The following is a 20,977-nucleotide window of genomic DNA, read 5'->3' on the forward strand; positions in this document are numbered from 1 at the left end:
CGACCCAGGTTTTGGATGAAAAATTGGCAAGACACAATCCTGAAACTGTAGAAGAGTTCCAAAATTCACCAACACACCGAAATATTGTAAATCAGTTAGTTCCCCCTCTTTTGGACAATTTGATGCACAACATCTCTAAATAATTTGAAAAGGTTAAACAAATCTAATAGAAACCAATAGGGAGTTAACATCCGAGGGGTATAAAAAAAAGATTACGTAGAGGTTTTTTTTTCGCTGGCAATTTTGGCGCCATCTCTCGTGAATTTGTATCAACTATAGTGTATAAGTAAAGGAAGATGTTCCTTCAGATTATGTTAATGAACTCCCTGATCATGTTAAAAAGAGGTACCTTGAAAAAATGAAATTAATCAACAATATCGATCCATATAAAATGAATTCAGACGATTTGAAACAAGTTCATGGGGATGGAGAACATAGAGGTGTAGGGTTTGGTTTTGAACATTTGCCGCCTACAGAATATGGGCATCTTTATCATTATTTAATTCACGGTATTTCACCATTTACTGAGGACCAATTAAATAATCGAAAAAGCCTTTTAGCCTATAATAATTTTGAGAATGGGTTTGTCCGTGACGTTCAATCGAAACAGATAGGCAGATTGTGTACTGCGGTGGTTTCATTTAGTGTTTAAAGATAAATGATGTTCCCAAAGGGAAATGATTTTGCCCTGATTGTGTTAAAGTTAATCGATCAAATAAGCGTAAAAAAACCATAGTAAAAAATAAAAGAAAAAGAAGTTGTTTAAACTATCACTTGATATTTATTTACAAATTTTTCCAGGTTATACGAGCAAGATTTTAATTTTGAAAATTATTTTAATCAAATGGCACAACTGATTGGCAAAGATTAGAAAGATAACAAACTGTTCCTTGCGGGGTTATTCCAATGAGGAATTTTACTGTGTTTTGATGCTTGTAACTAGACCATGTTTCGGCTTTTGTTAGTATATTTGATGGTTTTTCCATAAAAACTTCAAAACAGTCGATGATAACTGCAACCTTTTGACCAAATTTATCTCTGAAGCACATAGGCATTGTTTTTTGTAGCTCGTCTCTATCTGGCCAGTGAATAAATTTTGTCATACGTTTGTATAACGCATTCAAACAGTTATAAAATAATCTTGATATTGTCATTTCGGAAACGTTGAACCTATACGCTAGGTCTCTGTTGCTGGACCCAAGCCGGAGTTTCATCAAAGTCAAAATTAACTGCTGGAAAGGTGTCAGTTTGGAATTTTGAAACAAGTAGCTTTTGATTCCGTTAAACAATGTCAAGAGAGTTGAGTAGGTTTCTAGTCCGGTAAAAAACCTTGTGCGTGAATCATCATTGACGAATGTTGATTGAACGAAGTTTCTTAAGTTCAGTTCAATTTGAAGTTTCTCTAATTTACAAATTAGCTGAACATTGTCTTCAAACAAATTTTTAATTTTATCTTCTGCCTCTTTAATTGATGCTTTCAATTTTTCAGCTTCGGTGAAAGATTCTTCAACTTTGAGCTTGCTTGCTTCAAATTCAAACATTTCAATAACCCTGAAGAGCGTTTGGGTTTCATTTTCCATAATTTCAACTTTCATTCTTTGAGTATCAGAACTTGCTTTTGGAGCGATATCTGTTTGCCCGCTGAAGTCGCACACTTCTTTTCCAACCGTTACCTGGGCACTGAAATCCTTCCGTACCATATAAGTTTGCGTTCTAAAATCATTGGAAATGTTTTTTAAAGGAGATTTCAAAACTTCAGATAAGCTTATTTCATTAAACGTGCTATTCATAACCAAAGAAGTATCAACTCCTAACTCCGATTCTTGTAATGATAACCCAAGTGCGCTATCTTCGAGGATGTTGGTGCTTATGTTAGAAATATCTAATTGGGAAGCTTTGACTTTTCTTCTTTTAGCGTTGGGTAGTTGTTCTGGGCACGCTCGTTTAAGTCTTCTTTCAAAACGTTGCAGTTTTGAACTGTTGACGCTTTCATATTTTTCATTGCCATTTACGAATCTAGACGGGAGCCAGTCTGGATTAGAAGTGTCAAACAATGACGATGGTGCTGTAATATGTTGGATATATTTTAGAATACTTATTTAATTAACCAAAATATTTGTTAACCTTTACCTCCAGAGAGAAAGTGTTTTGAGCATATCCTCATTTGTTCACTGTAGGCTTCAGGTGCAAGGCTTAAAAATCTAAGCCATTTACGATTTCTTTCTTTGGAAAGTTCCTCGGTTTTTTCACCTTGGTGTTTTACTACGCGAAGGATCCTGAAAAATCCTATCTTACTCTCATTATCTATCGCCCCAAAAACACTTTTACACCCCTTGACACCGCAACTTTTAACCATCTTTAGAGCTCCGACTGTATGTCTGTAAACAGATAATTTCAACCCAATATGGCCGACCACAGCTTTATTATGAAATATAGTTCGCGGATGCCTCGAGAGATGGCGTGTAAATCGCACCGATTTTTGAAAATGACGTCAAACCTATGTCAGTTGTTAACTCCCTATTAGACAAAAAGTCTTGATACTTTAAATATAATATACACAGGGTCTTTTTTTTTGCTCGGAAAAGTGTTTTTTTTCAAAAACTATTTATAGTACCGATTTCAAATTTGGAAGGTCAATTCTCTATACCGGGGGACATCAGTTTGAGAAATTTGAGCGTTTTCGGTAATGTTTTTCACCAATTTTGAAAAATTATTTTTCGACCACTAGGTGCGAGATAAAAAATTTCTATTATAAAGTTGTAGGCCGTCATCGAAAACCCTTAAAAATTGTTCACTCGACGAAAAACAACTTATTTATCAGTGAAAATTCGAGCTTGAAAAATTTACAAGTTGGTGAAGCCAAATTACGATTGTTTGAAACGATAATTGAAAAGGGAACAAGTCTAATACAAACGTAGTAGAGTTTTCACACTTGAAAAAATGTACACGTTTGGTTTTTAAATGCAGATATTTTATTCACATAAATTTTTACAAAACATTTTCAATAATATCACCATTGGCTGCAACACAGGTTTGTGCGCGGACAATTAAGTTCTCAAACGCTTTCTCTACCATTTCTGGTGTGACGTCTCGGCAAGCACTGATTATTCGTCTAATGAGTTCCTCCCTAGTTTCAATGGGCGTGGCGTATACCTTTGCTTTAACGAATCCCCAGAGAAAATAATCCAGCGGTGTTAGGTCAGGTGACCTTGCTGGCCAATGCACTGGACCATTTCTCCCTATCCACCTTTCAGGAAACTCGTTGTTGAGGTGCTCAGTTACTTGCCGGGAAAAATGCGGAGGGGCGCCATCTTGCTGAAACCACAACTGACGTCTTTCAGCCAATGGAAGGTCGTCGATTGCGTCACTCAGTTCGTTCTGTAGAAAATGTAAATACCTTTGGCCGTTGAGGTTCGTCGGCAGGAAAAAGGGACCAATCAAACGGTTTCCAACAAGTCCAACCCAAACATTGACCCGTTCAAATTGAACCTGGTGATGATATTCAAAACCCCAATGTGGGTTGATGTCAGACCAAAGATGGCTGTTTTGATGATTAAAGGGCCCATCTCTAGAAAATGACGCTTCGTCGGAGAACAAAACATGGCGCAAAAATTGTCTATCTTCTTGGACAGCATTTAGTAACCAGTTGCTAAATTCATAACGTCTTTGATGGTCTCCGTCAATTAGTCCTTGGTGGAGCGTAGCTCTGTATGGGTGATAGCGATTCTTACGAAGAATTTTCCACACACGATTTGCAGAACAACCCAAATCAGCAGCGGTGTTAGCGCAACTGTGACGAGGATATGCCACAAAGTACGCGAGTACATTGTTCTCGAAGTCTAAATCCGGTTGACCCATACCGCGAAACCTAGGTTGCAAGTTACCAAATTGATTGAAATCGTGAATTGCTCGTCTTACTGTATTTACAGAGAGCTATTCCAAGTGCCAAAAATTGACCCCTTATCCGCGATTAATTCAATGGGGCTTATTGCTGGGAGCAGCGTTGCCAGGCAGAAATGATATTGCAAAGACAACAGAGTGTATTAAAACAGAAGTCTCGTAGCCTTCTTCAATGCAACTGGAATATTTAATATTCTTTGGTTTGTTTTAATTGTGTCAGTAATGGCTTGAATTTACGCGTATACAGATTATTTTGACCACTATGAGGCAAGTTAAATTATTTTTTTTGAATGCTTGCATTTTTGCCGTTTTATTTCCATCGAAGGGCTTTAATTAGAAAACGAAATATGATATCGCAATATAATTTTTGAAAACCAAGGCTTAATAATCAGTTTTTTTTAACCAATGAAGTTAAAACAGATAATTTTATGTAGAGTGGAACCGGCGACGAACTAAAAAATATTGAATATTTTTAATACTTTTGGTTATTTAATAAAAAAAATTTATTGCTGAAAATGAAAGAGCACCCATTAGTTATAATAATAATAGTAATGTAAAACTATCTGAGAAATAATATTATTTGTTCTCTTTGCCATAAGGCTAGCTCTTTTTGTATAGTTACAACTGTATTTTACGTTAATGGTTTCAATTTGTGGGGCCGGTCTAAGCAAATACTAAGTTTTAAAATAAATATTTAAATATATAAACTTGTAAAAATTTGTCTTGAAAGTTCAAAAATTTGTCTTGAAAGTTCAAAAATTTGTCACGAAAGTTCAAAAATTTGTCACGAAAGTTCAAAAAGTTGTCACGAAAGTTCAAAAAGTTGTCACGAAAGTTCAAAAAGTTGTCACGAAAGTTCAAAAAGTTGTCACGAAAGTTCAAAAAGTTGTCACGGAAGTTCAAAAAGTTGTCACGGAAGTTTAAAAAGTTGTCACGGAAGTTGTTTTGATACATACATAAATATGTGTTGATACATACATAAATGTGTTGATACTAACATAAATGTGTGTTGATACATACATAAATGTGTTGATACATACATAAATGTGTTGATACATACATAAATGTGTTGATACATACATAAATGTGTTGATACATACATAAATGTGTTGATACATACATAAATGTGTTGATACATACATATATATGTGTTGATACATACATATATGTGTTGATACATACATATATATATGTGTTGATACATACATATATATGTGTTGATACTCACATATATATGTGTTGATACATACATAAATGTGTGTTGATACATACATAAATGTGTGTTGATACATACATAAATATGTGTTGATACATACATATATGTGTGTTGATACATACATATGTGTTGATACATACATATATGTGTGTTGATACATACATATATGTGTGTTGATACATACATATATGTGTTGATACATACATATATATGTGTTGATACGTACATATATATGTGTTGATACGTACATAAATATGTGTTGATACGTACATAAATATGTGTTGATACGTACATATATATGTGTTGATAGGTATATATATATGTGTGTGTTGATAGGTACATATGATATATGTGTGTTGATAGGTACATATGATATATGTGTGTGTTGATAGGTACATATGATATATGTGTGTGTTGATAGGTACATATATATATGTGTTGATAGGTACATATATATATATATATATAAGTATTGATAGGTACATATATGTGTTGATAGGTACATATACCCATACCAAAAAATAAATTGGCTTTTAGTTTGTATTTAGTTGGTATACACATTTTAGTTGGTATTAAGTTGGTTTTAAGTTGTCAGCATTTTTCAATAAACTAGTTAAAGGGGTAATAAGTGGATATTAAGTTGGCAGTATGGTTTTAGTTGGTAATAAGTTGTTTTTATGTATGGTATTAGTTGGTATTTGTCCCAAATACAAACTTAAAACCAAGTTCCTAGACCACTTAATTTTTGGTAAGGGTATATATATGTGTTGATAGGTACATGTATAAGTAAATATATATATAAACACGCATATATATAAACACATGTATGTATGAATAAGTGTTTATACACCCTTACCAAAAAATAAGTGGTCTAGGAAATACTTTAAGTTAGTATTTGGAACAAATACCAACTTAAAACCAACTAAATACCAACTTACATATAATATGTAACTTTCTGACCACTAAAAACCCACTAAAATTACCAACAAAAAAGTATTTTCCCATCAACTTAATAACAACTTATTACCCCTTCAACTAGTTTATTGAAATATTTGAACCACTTGAGCCTACTTAAAACCAACTTAATGTCAACTAAAATGTGTATACCAACTAAAATCCAACTTATTTTTTGGTAAGGGGCATATATACATATAAGTAAATTAGATTCAGTAAATGATCATCTCTTAATTTAAATAAAAAAGTAGACTATAATTGATCACCTTGAACTGTACTGCACGCTTAACCGAAAATCAAAATTTGTTTAATCCTATTGAGAAATATAATACCACAATTTTTAGAAAAGATAATGATTTGTTTATGAATTGAAAGCTCTATCTAATATGTAATTTTAATGAGAAATTTTTATTATAAATGATTTAATTTAATTTGATATTATGGCTAATGAGATATACCTTTAATGTGACTTAAGTTTACTGTTTAATGCACACATCCTCTTTGAAATCCATATGCTACAATATGATCACCCTGTGTTATAACTTGCTGGTGCAACTTTCTGTACAGTTTTATGGCACATTAAATCAATTTAATTCAATATGCAAACACTCACACACACACACACATATACCTATATATATAATTATATGCCTAAAGCATATACACATATATACTCGCATTCACATATACACATACTCACACATTCTCATTAACACATACTCACACATTCTCATTAACACATACTCACACATTCTCATTAACACATACTCACACATTCTCATTAACACATACTCACACATTCTCATTAACACATACTCAAACAAATACCAACTTAAAACCAACTAAATACCAACTTAAAAACTACTTAAAACCAACTTAAAAACTACTTAAAACCAACTTAAAAACTACTTAAAACCAACTTAAAAACTACTTAAAACCAACTTAAAAACTACTTAAAACCAACTTAAAAACTACTTAAAACCAACTTAAAAACTACTTAAAACCAACTTAAAAACTACTTAAAACCAACTTAAAAACTACTTAAAACCAACTTACAAATAATATGTAATTTTCTGACCACTAAAAACCAACTAATTACCAACTTAAAGAAAAAGGATTTTCCCATCAACTTAATAAAAACTTATTACCCCTTTAACTAGTTTATTGAAATATTCTGACCACTAGCCAACTTAAAACCAAATTAAGGTCAACAAAAATGTGTGTACCAACTAAATACCAACTAAAATCCAACTTATTTTTTGGTAAGGGGGCAGCAGGGAGCATTCCAAATAGGGGGCACCAAGTTCAGTGGAAGACAGTGCTATCCCCTATTGAGCATCTATGCCAATAGCTAGACCAGATAGAGTAAAATAAATTTCGCGTTCTTACTAAAAACTAAGGTATACCAGTTTCCATAGTTTTTAAACTATTACCAACTGTAATAATGAATCAAATATTAATAAAACATGCATGATCTAGCTAAAAAGCGCCTAATTAAAAAAAATTGAAACTAACTCACTGCATTTAGTAAGTTTTTGTATTCCTTGTAGATAATTAAATATAAAAAATTCAGGTTTATTTATTTCACATGAAATTATTATTTGATTTAATAATCAATTCTTTGTAATTTAAATCAGTGACTTATGCCATAAATCTTGTCCCTGAAACAAGACTCTTCTATTGACATTGACCAATCTCAAAACTTATTTTTTATGCAAAACATGTAACATTACAGTATTTTTCCCAGCATGGTTATTTAATTACATTTTTGACTCAAACTAAGAATGAATTCAGGTACCTAAGAATGTAGGATCATAGCATTTTTATCTAGTACCACTTCACATACTTTGTGGCAAAAGTTTATCTGCTTTTTAGTTACAAAACACAAACATGGATGTGGATAGATGTAGGCCTACAAAACAATGTGATAAAAATGTAAAGCAAAGCATGCAAGGATTGGGGTTTAGAACCTCGGGCTGCTGTCCCTTAAAGGCTAACGCCCACTCGGACTGATGGAGGCCACGTAGAATCTACCTTAAATTTAGCATTTCGCACACATATGCCCCTTACCAAAAATAAGTGGTCTAGGAAATTAAGTTGGTATTTGGAACAAATACCAACTTAAAACCAACTAAATACCAACTTACAAATAATATGTAATTTTCTGACCACTAAAAACCCACTAAAATTACCAACTTAAAGAAAAAAGTATTTTCCCATCAACTTAATAACAACTTATTACCCCTTCAACTAGTTTATTGAAATATTTGAACCACTTGAGCCTACTTAAAACCAACTTAATGTCAACTAAAATGGTATACCAACTAACTACCAACTAAAATCCAACTTATTTTTTGGTAAGGGCCAGCCCACTAGCGTTGCCCTTCAATTAGATTATAGCTTGATAAATGGTCATAGTTTTTAGTAATTAACATCTTACCAGAAGCCTACTTGTAAGGGATAAATCCTACATAGTTAATTGTCTTTTATCTCTGTGGAAGCCCTTATTGGTCTAGTGATTGAGATTTTTTACTTAATCTTAAAATTAACTTGGAAATCTCAAAATCTGGGTGGAAATCACTGCTAAAATCTCGAATTAATTGAAGGATTTCTAAAATCACTGTACCCAAAATTTGCCGGCGTTAGGCATTAGACTCAGTGAGATGTATAGAACCGTGAAACTAAAGAAGCTTAAATTACTTCATCCAGTAATAATATTGTCCCGCAATACAAATCGGTAATAATTGGGAAAAATATGTTGAGTATCTGGCAGCCCTAAATCAGTGGATTGGTTCATTATGGTCGACCATCAGCTCGAGTTATGTCATCAACCTAACCCTTTTAAATAACATATAACAAGTATGAAATATCTTTGGTCGTTATTTATACATATATAAAAATGTTTAGCTCCTAAGTTCTAATAAATTTTACAGTTAGCTGCAGAGCAGTTAAATAAATTAATTAATAAGTTTGAAAGATGAAAATGTCACTTAAAATAAAAATAATTTAATGGACAATTACTGCGGCCTTTTGTACAACTTTTGGCCGTCCACATTTCCATAAATATATTTCACACAAATACATATAATAAATACATAAGTTAGCTGTTGTTAGCACATTGTTGTCCAGCACTTATAAAATAATATTTTGATTACCATAATAATAATATTATAAATAAATATAATAATTTAAACCTCATGTAAACATGGTTGAGAGTAAACTTTTCCAACTCTTAAACCATCTGTAGGCGTCATATTGGAAATTACTTTTAACTATTAATTTTTTTTCCAACTTACTAACATCGCTATAGGGCTATCGAATGGCACCAATGAAAACTGTATGCAGGAAAGCTAATTTAATTATGTTCTGCGTCACTCCCCTTACCAAAAAATAAGTTGGCTAAAAAATATTTAAACTTGGTTTTAAGTAGGTTTTAAGTTGGTATTTGAGACAAATACCAACTTAAAACCTACTTAAAACCTACTTAAAACCAACTAGAAGTAGACTTAAAACCAACTCTGATTTTGCTTAATGGAGGCAACTTAAAACCAACTTAAAACCAACTTGAAACTTGCTTAATAAAGACTACTTAAAACCAACTTAAAACTTACTTAATAAAGACAACTTAAAGCCAACTTGAAACTTACTTAGTAAAGACAACAACATGTTTAGTGGGTGGCCTACCACCAGGGTATTTGCACTGCAGGCAAGTCAATATAAAGGCGGACTGACAGAAGCAAACCTAGGCCTTTCAACCACTTAACAACTACTAAAATATACATATACATACTCCCTTTAAAACTATATATTAAGGGGGGTGCAAAAGCGGCGAAATACCCCGGGCGCCATTTTCTCTCGCTACGCCTCTGCTGGAACAACACTAGTCACAAGCATGAAATGTGCCCGAAATATTCTGTTAAAGAGCGACCCTTGGACGGATCGTTACAAAGTACCCTCGTAGGTTCTTAGAAATATAAATACGTTCTTTACATATTTGGACGAGCATAGTTATTTAGTAGAAAAATATTCGTCAAAACATTTTAAACCTTCTCGCGATACAAGCACAAACTTAAAGCCAACTTAAAGCCAACTTAAAACCAACTTAAAAATAATATGAAATTTTCCGACCACTTAAAACCAACTAATTACCAACTTAGAAAAAATAAGAATTTTCCAGCCTACTTAAAACCTACTTAAAACCAACTTAAAACCAACTTATTACCCCTTTAACTAGTTTCTTGAAATATGCTGGCAACTTGAGCCTACTTAAAACCAACTTAATATCAACTAAAATGTGTAAACCAACTAAAAACCAACTTATTTTTTGGTAAGGGTCCTATCCTTTCCTTCAACTAAATATTAAATTCTTACAATTTTTTTTAAATATTACCAAAATTTGGCTTCTTTTAAACACTGTCTGAATAGTAGTTAATGCTACACTGAGATAAAAATTTAGAGGCTTCATCCTTAAGGAAGTCCTTTATAAACTTTGGATTTTAATATTTTTAATCTTATTAATTATTAATAAATTTATTTGAATTCATAATTAATAATTCATTTACTTATTATTAAAATTTTTGAGTGCTTTTAATTCTAAGAACAGCATTAACTGGTATCATTACCAATTTATATGTTACCTCTTTTTGCACGACGCAATAACAAGATGGTACATAGGTTGAAGAATTGAGTTTTTTAATAGAAATTAGTTCATTTCTATTAATTGATTTGATTCGCGATATAGTGAAATTATCTAGTGACTAATGTTAAGACTAGTGACACATAATCTCTTATTGTCCCATTGCTTTTAAAATATATGGTGCTTTAGAACCATAAATGAAAAACAAAACCAAAAAAAACAGAAGTTGGTTGCATTAAATCAAATTATATTTTTGAACAGAGTTTTATTTTTAAAAATGCAGTTCAAAATAAATATTGGAAACCTATTTAGCGATGTAATTTTAACATTTACAATTTTTAATTGAAAAATTTTAGGGTTTTGCCAGTGGTGACCCTGAATAAGAGAACCAGAACTTGCATCCAGTGTTAAAGGAGGTGGCTGATAATTGATGATCCCCAAAGCAAGTTGAAATGTGTCGGACCCCTAGTTTTCTAATTAATTTTCCCACATTTAAACTTAACAAAGTTTTTTTTCATTTCCTCAATTAAAACCTGCATATCCCTTACCAAAAAATAAGTTGGTTTTTAGTTGGTATTTAGTTGGTATTCACATTTAAGTTGATATTAAGTTGGTTTTAAGTGGTGAGCATATTTCAGTAAACTAGTTAAGTTGGTGGGAAAATGCCTTTTTCTTTAAGTTGGTATTTAGTTGGTATTTAGTTGGTATTCACATTTAAGTCGATATTAAGTTGGTTTTAAGTGGTGAGCATATTTCAGTAAACTAGTTAAGTTGGTAATAAGTTGGTTTTAAGTTGGTGGGAAAATGCCTTTTTCTTTAAGTTGGTTTTTAGTGGTCAGAAAATTACATATTATTTTTTAAGTTGGCTTTAAGTGGTCTTTATTAAGTAAGTTTTAAGTTGGCTTTAAGTGGTCTTTATTAAGTAACATTTTAAGTAAGTTTTTAGTTGGTTTTAAGTTGGTGTTAAGTTGTTTTTAAGTAGGTTTTTAGTTGGTATTCGTCTCAAATACAAACTTAAAACCAACTTAAATAGTTCTTAAACCACTTATTTTTTGGTAAGGGATGACTTGCATTAAATTTACTCTCATAAATTAGATAAATAGGTTTCGTGTTGAAATTAAAAATAACTGTCACTAGAGAGATTTATCACCCCACAATTATAACCTGGTCATAATTTTATATGCTAAAAGGATTTTTTTTGTAGAATAAAATGAATACAAATTTAGCTATTGATTATATTGACATATAAATTGTTCAAAGATATTACTGAAAGTATGCGTAAAATATATATACTAATTTTCTTTGCCATTGGGCCTAGATCCGCTTTGACCTTGCATATAATACACATACCAAATGTGTATTGTACGAAATTAGTTTCTCCTATAGAGTAAACCAAACACAATAATAGGTATGCCTTTATGCACAATATCTCAATAGAAGACATTTTAATGAGATCTTAAGTTGACTGGAAAGAGAAACTCTAATTTAATAATTCTAGCTACTTGTGCAAATTAATTTAGTAAAGAAAAGTAAAAGACAACGAAAGTTAAATTGTGCACAAAAAAAATTATTTAAAATATTTTTGTGCACATTTTAAATGTCTTTTCTTTTACTTTTCTTTCCTAAAGAGAAACTCTTATATATTCCTTTAATTTTTGAAAACATAAAAGCAAGATGCATATCAAAGTTGACTTTACAAGGCCAAAAACACTTGGAAAAGCTTTGCATCGTATTCATGCTAACTTTTTCCATGTATAAAGTTGGTGATGCTAATTTTGTTTAAAAGAGAAACTCTTATATATTCCTTTAATTTTTGAAAACATAAAAGCAAGATGCATATCAAAGTTGACTTTACAAGGCCAAAAACACTTGGAAAAGCTTTGCATCGTATTCATGCTAACTTTTCCCATGTATAAAGTTGGTGATGCTAATTTTGTTTAAGATAGTATAGTGTGTGAATATTCTAAATTTCTTACATAGGTAAAATTGAATGATATGCATGGCTTAACAAAGAGGAAATATTTAATCCACCCTTCCTTCCGTAGAATGAAAATTTATTTCATTGTAAATTTTTGTCACTTTTTGTGATGGTTATACATGTTCATGTGATATGCTTTCTTATTTAGTTTTTACATGATTAGGGCCATTTTGCATGTCCGTCATTTTTTTTCTATAGTAAACTTACTGTCACCAAAGAAAGCTAGATTTTCACTTAATAGCTTTCTATCTACTACAGAGAGCCTCCCTCTACTCTTTTTAGATATTGCATGCACCTGGTAGTAAGTTTGTATCTAAAATTTATGCCTGTTGTTAAATAAGCTTTTAAATTTTATAATGATTCACTACTTGATTTGAACTTTTATGGAATCAGAGCTAAAAATAAGAAGTATTTTGCCTAACCTGCTCGATAAATTGACAACAATTCACTTGTTGTCATTACGTTAAAAATTTATTTGATTTGAGATTGCCAAATTGTTTGAGTAAGTGCCAAAGATTAGAAACAAATTCAGAATGAAAAATTAGATTTTATTGGATTTTCTTAAAATATTACCATATAATAATTACAAGTTATTATTGATTCAATTTCAACATTAAGAAGTTCAGAGTTAACTAATTACTAAACTATATTACTACCAGACTATAATAAAACTTTTTTGAGTACTCGTAGTTGAGAACTTTACCTAAATTTACTCAACTCATTTATACCCTAACTACACTAGCCTCTTGGGGCTTAACTTCGACAATTTAAGTTACAAAATTTCAAATTTCCCCAATAATAACCAGGAATAAAAAATGGCAATAAACTTTCTTGACTTTATCACTTCATATCGACATTCTTTTTCACACTTGCTCCCAGATTAAATTAATAAATCAAAGTCTTTAACACAAATATCATACACAGAAAAAAGTTCAAATCCAAATAGTTCATTAACACATTTAAAACCGTACAAAAATCATGAATACTTCTCTACTCAGAGCACAAACAATTAAATTATTTAAAATACTTAAAGGAAAAGTCCAGGTTGGATAAAACTTGGATCTATTTGAAAGATCATGTTTAAATATACTCAAAAATATCAGTCGTAAAATTGTATCTTTTTTAATGACGAGAATTTAATTATTAAACGAGCCAAATTTACCCGCCAAGCGATCTGCCATTTGGTTTAGCGGTGACGTTTTAGGACTTAAATCACGCGCTGTTCGCGCTATCACAGCGCTCTGTTCCCTGCGCGTGCTTGCGGAGGGATGGCGAAAGAAAATGGCAGCTCGCTTGGCGGCTAAATTTCGCTCGTTTATAAATTAATTTCTCGTCATTATTTAAACATGATCTTTCAAAAAGACCCAAGTTTTACCGAACCTGGACTTTTCCTTTAAATAAGCTAAGTTATTCCACCGATTACAGTTTGATATAACCATTAGTTAAAAATTTATTATTATTATTTTAACCTAAAAACCTATCAAAATTGTTTCATAAGCACAGAAATATGTCTTAAAAACTTTGTTAGGATCTTCGACCCATGGTGGCATGGCTTGGTGAATCCTTATGGAATGAAAATTGTGTTTGTAAAAACTAACTTTTTAGTTTTACTGCAAATTTTTGCTACATTTCTGCCTTTATTGTAATTTTGGTACATTTTGAGAGCATAAGCATAACAAGATCATTTGCAGAGTTTATGGCAAAGGCAAACTTTTGCATCCATACGAGATGTGCCAAGTTTTTCCTAGTTAATATTTCACTCAAGATATTATAGAATGTAGGTACTCTTTCAATAAAATGACAGCAGTAATTTTTTTTATTATGACACCTTATTGATGGACAAAATGTAAGATTGAGGTCATCAGACTAAATGTTAACCTAGTCTTAGTGCCACTTCTCTAAATGGGGTTCTTAAAATCTTAGAATCTGCTATGAGTGGTAAATAACTTATTTTAAGAACATTAGCTGGCTTATCCCAATTTTACCTGGTCATTATGAAACCTAAAATTAGATAGCTGTAGTTTAAAGGGCAAGGCAAGTGGCGGGGCATAGGGAAGAAGAATTTTTTTCGATAGGAGAAAATTTATACAGGGTCATGTTAGTCTTCCCACTGTTTTTAAATTTACGAGACTGGGCATACCAGCTAGCAATTAGGATAATAGTTTTTTGGATTTTGAGAGATATTGGGTAAAACCCAGCGTAGAGAGCAAAACACAGCAGAAAAAAATATAGGGGAACATTTATAAAGGTTTGAGAGCCATAACATACAACGTTACAATAGCTAGTTAATTTTTATTTGACTTATTTAAAGGCATAAATTGCATTTTAGAGAATTCAGTGAAGAGCAATTGGAACCCGTATCTGTAATTGTAGCAGCTATATTATTGGTTATGCAGACTAAAAAAAATAAACTGTAAATGAACCAATTGTATAAACTAGTAGTAATTTGTGTATTGTCGTAACAAATGATCAACTATCTGTGGCCTGTCCGAATGATTATTATTGAATATTCTGAATAATGCTGTGCAGTCTGTCAAAAAATAATTCCCAAAGATAATCTTATTTATTCAACTGTGCAACTGTTTTTAAGATCAAGCATTATTAACTCCCAAAGTAAATTTTAGGTATTATAATTAATAAGTGTTTGCTGGTAATGTAATATAATGTAAAGTGATTTTGATGTTTAACTGATACCTATTTTATTGATATGGTAACTCAATACTGGTACAGAGTTATAACCAATAATCAAGAAGCCAAAAACCTCTCATAGCAGCCAATGTTAAATATGTTAAAGTAAAAAGTTGTTAGATATTACAACCCATGTGTTCCCGTATTTGGATATTATTAGGTTTTAAAACTCCCATAAAAATGGTATCAGCATTTTCCATGAAATAACTATAATTTTGTTTTCGCCTCTAGGATCGTCGTTGATGATGATTCAGCTAAGCAACTCAAGCCATGCATTTAAAAAAAACCACACTGGAGTGAAGATTTGTCAATTGCGACTCCAAATTTTCCAAACACTTCATACTCCCTTTAATATAATACCAGAAGCTCAAGTTTAACACATATACGCCCCCTGTGAGAGCAGTAGGTATATACCATGGGAAGAAGGGGTAAAAAGTGTAAATGGGGTTTTCTAACTGCAATATACCGCGTTCAAGGTTGAGAAATATCTGCATAAGTAATGTTTTAAAGTATACAATGAAGTTGTAACGAAAAAGATAAACATACGTAAATTAACTTTTCTTATGTGAAGAAGTTAAAACACAAATTCCTGTTGAAAAGAATGTTAATAAAGCAACTTGAATGCAAGCAATGCTATAGAATCTCCGAAATCTAGGATGTAATTAGACATCTTTTGAAAAAGGTATTAACAAACTGAATAGTTAAATTACAAAGATCATGACAAATTTATCTCTAGACTGCATTTATATTATTTATAAATTGTTGTTTATATTGGTTCTATTGTTGTGTCTAACAAGATTATATTATTTTCGTATGATATTTAAGGATCACACCAGTATTTGAAAAAAAATTGGAAGATATGACTGATCATACTCTAGAAAATGGTTAATTTCAAATGCCCGTGTGGCCTATTAAATAACATTAGTAGTGCCACAGAATCATTGGAAGTATAATTTAACTTTATTAAGGATTTAACATTTAGAGGTTCTCTGACAGTGCTTCCGAAAGTTTCCTCGAACCAGAAAATTATTCAACAACTTTGTAAATTCTAAGAGCAAAGATGGATTTTATAGTACTTGTGGATTCATTTGTTAAAAGCTGAGAGCACCGATGGTGCTGCAAATACTTTGGCGTGCCTACTGGTTTCAATGGTAGAAAATTCTGAAAACCTGTGTTGTCCAAAGAACTAAAAGTCCTTTTTAGAATTTCTATCTAAAGATTTGGCAGTATAAGCAATTTTTCCATGTAGTCAACTCTAGGACTTGTTAGAGAAATTGAACAATGGATTGCAAATAAGGCAACATCCTGATCAATTGAAACTTTAGCAATGGAATGTCCAGTGTTGCATGACTTGATTTGGAATGAAAATTTTGAGTCATATGCCTTTGAATCTAAAACGCTTATTTCTAACAAATCCAAAGCTTGTTTCCCGCAGGATGTGTCAAAGGAAGTAGATTTGGCAAATCCTCAAGATAATTTAGCTGAAAGCAGTGATAAATTAGCATGCATTCGAGGAATCTCAAAGAAATGCAAAGGGGGAGTTTTTGTAGTGGATAAGTCACCAAATGACAAATCTTATTCGAAAGATTTTTCCGCAAAGCATTCCACACTTGCGCCAGGGATATTTACGATCTATTTTTACGGAAAGCATTCCACACTTGCGCCAGGGATATTTACGATCTATTCCAAGCATGTTAAAGATGTTTTCCTTTGTTATACTCATTATTTTGAAGATTTAAATTTTTGAAGCTATTTCAGTAATTGTGTTAAGTAAATAGTGTATCGTAATTTTAGTTTTATAAGCTGCATGCTCCCAAAATAACTGAGTTAAGTTTTTCATGTTGACAGCATGAAGAAAATAGCTAAATAGCCAAGTTATAGAAGTTGGGTTAATCATTGACCTCATTAACAGGGAATTTTAAATTGCAATACTATAGTAAAATTTGAAACATTTTTAACAGTGAACTTAGGGAAATACAATAATTTAGGGTAATGCTTATAGCGCCGTATATCCAAAACTGCATTCATATTTTTGTTTGAAATTCAGATATGGTAGTTTAAAAAAAAACAAATGTGTATACAATTTGGCAATAATTTCTTAACCTATGGTGACATCATTGTATTTATGATCCCAGAAAAAAAAATTATTATTATTGAAATACATGCCAGCACCATTTTTAACTAACCAAATTGCATGAAATGTTTAGTAAATATATTTTAATAGGTTGATATAACTAGTGTAAGCTGAATGTTAGGTGAGATTCTTCAATGTTTATATACATATTTTTTCTTTCAGGCGTTTGTTATGTTTTTCAAGCTTCGCATAAATCTGAATTGGTGAACATACAGTTTTCTATACTGAGGACAAGATTTTATCATTGTATGAATAATTGTTTTTCCTAGACTTTTAACATGCATAGGATGTGCTCCATTAATATAAGCATACTCTTAGTCTTTTTCTAAGTTTTTTCCCACTGTGTACGAGCTTGGATTACGATAAATCTCAGCATATACAGCACCCTCACATATCATGTGCACCCCAAAAAATTCCATGGACTACAACATGCCCTAATTATATCCTATAAATTATCAGAAAATACAAACTTATGTTTAAGACAATCTTTCTTATAAGAAATCATTTTCTAGCATTCAAAATAATTAATATTCTACTACCTGTTACTAGTTGAATTTTCGCTTTTTAATGTTGTATATTTGACTTCATTTGTAGGTCCACGTGTTCTTGTTTATGATTTTGCTTGTGGGCTACAAGAATATTGTCTAAACAGAGACCCTTCCTTTTTTAAAAATACAAAGTTTTTAATAGATAGGTTACATTGGAAGAATCATTCTGGTATTTCTCTGTAATTTAAAAAAATCTTATTATTTCATATTACAACAATTTATTGTTTTAGGGCGCTCTATTGGTTTTTGTCTAGACAAGTATATTCAATATCGAACATTAAACACACAAATCAATAAACAGATTAATTCTTCACTGAAAAAATAAAGCATATTTTGAGATTCATGAATGAAAAAAATTTTATGATTCATGGCCAACTGTACTTATATTCCCATAACAGAAGGAAGAAACCAAATCAAAGAAATATTTTTTACCTCCTTATTATGTCTATTGATATTCATAACATATCCATCTGGTAGTGAATTAACTATGTTAACTTGATAAAGAATTTTGTGGGTTGCAAATATAACTGGATTATGATCTTGGTGGAGTTGTTCATTTGTTAAACTATTCAAAACTTTTAAATTGTGTGTTGGTAAAAATAAGAAAAGTAGAAATTACTGATTTCTAATAGTTTTTTTTATTTTTCAGGTAAATAGAGTATCATGGACGTTTAAAAATTTGTCACACTCAATTTCAAGATGGGTGCATTTGAAGCCCATTGCTGTAGCTAATAATATGGCCTGTGCAAATCTGAATGCCTAAAATCAAGATCTTTGAAGATTACATTAGTTCATTTATCAAGGAAATAATAATCATCATCCAGAGGTCCCAAATATCTATAACATTGTCCACCGTTTTAACATTTTATTTACTTGGTTGTCAACAAACGCTTTAATTTTTACTTTAGTATGATTACTGTAAAAATTTAATAAAATAGAAAACTTAAAAAATAAATAAGCGTATGGTATAATAAAAAACTTTGACAAAATTGTTTTCGCGCAGTTGTAAATACTTTATACCAATGAATAAAACTTAATCTCTCTTAATTAAATCGTATCTTTTATTATGAACCCTATATGCTTTACTTCAAACTACACGTCAAGATATAATCGTCAGTTGTGGAATGCCATTTCATCTGAAGACATTATACCTCTTGATGACATTCCTGAGTCACTTATTCTTTAAGGTATTTACACTATTCCCAGCCTATCGCTAAATTATATGGGATCCCCCTTATAAAAATAACAGTAGTTTTTTCCCACGTGGTTTTTTTGTTTTGGACAATGACTATATCTGCCAACCCCTAATGGTATATTCACTGGTAACCACTCTTAAAGGTTTTTATCTTACTTTCCCCTATCCTTACAATGTATATTATGTTCCTCTAACTAGCCCTACCAATTCATTAATACCAGAAATTCATGTTTGAATGTGCATTTGGCTTATTTCCTGTAAATGAATTGTATTTAAAATTTATAAAATAATGTATTTATTTTTTCCTCTTAAAACTTTTTTAAAGGCCTTAAATCATACATTTTTTCTGATATGGTTTTCTTTACACCATTCTCTGCAGACTGCTGGTAACCTTCATCCGGTTTGGAGTCAAAATTATTTTTGTATTTAATTTAATTTATCGCTTACTTAGCAGATGAAATTCCATCAGCTTATGAATCACTTCTCACGATATTTGGATGTCCATTGGATATCATAATTAAAAATCGATTTGGATGTGTTTGTATATCATTAGAACATCTGAAGGGGATTAGTGTTTACATTTATTTTATAATTTAATTTTATATATTTAATACATTTAATAACTGTTTGTATAAACTATGAATCATTGGCTAGCTCTTACAAAATAATAATAATAATGTCTTTATTTGCCTTGGCAGAAAGAAGAACTGTTTTACAATGAGGTTCCGTGTGTATTAAATTACAATATAAATTACCTGAAATAGGCAATCAAATACTTCTTACATAATTAGCTATTTCAGTTTTAAAAGAGTTCAGACTAGTAATAATTTTTAGTTTGGTTGGTAATTTATTCCATATTTGTTTTTCTAAATATTGCACATTTTTTTACATTTTACTTTTCACAGTGAAACCGTACCTGTCGGTTCTTGTCATGTGGTAATGCGAACAAGCGTCATTAAAGATAGTTAAAATATAGTCTGGAAAAATAATATCTATTGTAATAGAGATAGAGAGAGTTGGGATCTTTGTCGTTCCCAGATTGACTTAAAGATAGGGACTATTTTGGCTTCTTTCCATAGGTTTGGGAAACGATTTGTTTCAAAAGATAGATTTATAATTGTGGCCAGGACTTGAGATAATGGGTCGCTATTGTTTTAGCAGAGATACCGTCAGTAACTCTTGCGGTACTATTTTTTAGTTTCTTGATATAACACATGATAAGTCTTCTCGTTTACTTTTTCAAAGCTAAATTGAGGAAATATTGAAGGGATAATTTCATTGTTATCAGAGATTGATAAACTGCAATGGTTAAAAGCTTCAGCAACATCAAAAGGTTCAGTTATATGTACATTATTTACACTTAAGGTTACTAGCATACACCAATATGGAGCCTTTGGGTTGTTAACGTGACACCAATTGTGAAGTTGTATTGGAAGGTGTTTCTTTCTCTGTCTTTACGGATTATTTTATACCCATCAATTTCCACCAAAGAGTCACTATTTTCGTTACTTAGCCAGGTTTCAAAATAAGTAATGTATCGTAGTTATTAGATCGGACTATGTTAATCACATCACCAAAGTGTTTCTTCAAACTTCGTACATTTACCTGGGCAATATGTAGTCCTTTCGGTTTTTGCATAGGGTCCCTGGGTGATTATTGGGGGAGACAGTCATATTTCTAATCTTTCTTTTTGTCTTAGAAAATTTACTGTCTCCCCCAATATACACC

At 31.4% G+C, this 20,977-nt stretch overlaps 1 protein-coding gene and 1 long non-coding RNA gene across 6 annotated transcripts; one reads left to right on the top strand and one right to left on the bottom strand.

The window, feature by feature from the left end:
* Nucleotides 1–801: 801 nt before the first annotated feature.
* Nucleotides 802–2,405, bottom strand: LOC149968993 (uncharacterized). Of its 2 annotated transcripts, XM_090174184.1 has the most exons (3): nt 2,131–2,405; nt 1,816–2,065; nt 802–1,713 (listed from the first exon to the last, which is right to left on the bottom strand). In XM_090174184.1, the coding sequence occupies exons 1-3, from the start codon at nt 2,354–2,356 to the stop codon at nt 837–839; spliced, it is 1,353 nt and encodes a 450-aa protein (XP_090030310.1). In that variant the 5' UTR covers nt 2,357–2,405; the 3' UTR covers nt 802–836. The 2 variants fall into 2 exon arrangements, with proteins under 2 accessions (XP_090030310.1, XP_090030302.1); XM_090174176.1 differs by having other exon boundaries at nt 802–2,065.
* Nucleotides 2,406–3,943: 1,538 nt separating this feature from the next.
* LOC149968994 (uncharacterized) lies at nt 3,944–19,068 on the top strand. Of its 4 annotated transcripts, none has more exons than XR_016472746.1 (5): nt 3,949–4,167; nt 11,063–11,148; nt 15,604–15,778; nt 17,669–17,752; nt 18,704–19,068. It is a non-coding gene; the product is annotated as an uncharacterized LOC149968994 (long non-coding RNA). The 4 variants fall into 4 exon arrangements; XR_016472748.1 differs by having other exon boundaries at nt 15,604–15,774; XR_016472747.1 differs by lacking the exons at nt 17,669–17,752; nt 18,704–19,068 and having other exon boundaries at nt 3,944–4,167; nt 11,063–11,160; nt 15,604–16,191.
* The last annotated feature ends 1,909 nt before the right edge of the window (nt 19,069–20,977 follow it).

Source organism: Leiobunum rupestre, chromosome 1 (genome assembly GCF_980474605.1).
Source record: "Leiobunum rupestre chromosome 1, qqLeiRupe1.1.hap1, whole genome shotgun sequence".
NCBI classification, from domain to species: domain Eukaryota; kingdom Metazoa; phylum Arthropoda; class Arachnida; order Opiliones; family Sclerosomatidae; genus Leiobunum; species Leiobunum rupestre.

Excerpts from the sequence above, each read along its gene's own strand:
- LOC149968993 (XM_090174176.1), bottom strand. The coding sequence starts at position 2,356 with ATGGTTAAAAGTTGCGGTGTCAAGGGGTGTAAAAGTGTTTTTGGGGCG. Across the intron at positions 2,066-2,130 it reads AAAACACTTTCTCTCTGGAG|CACCATCGTCATTGTTTGAC; the intron begins GTAAAGGTTAAC and ends AACATATTACAG.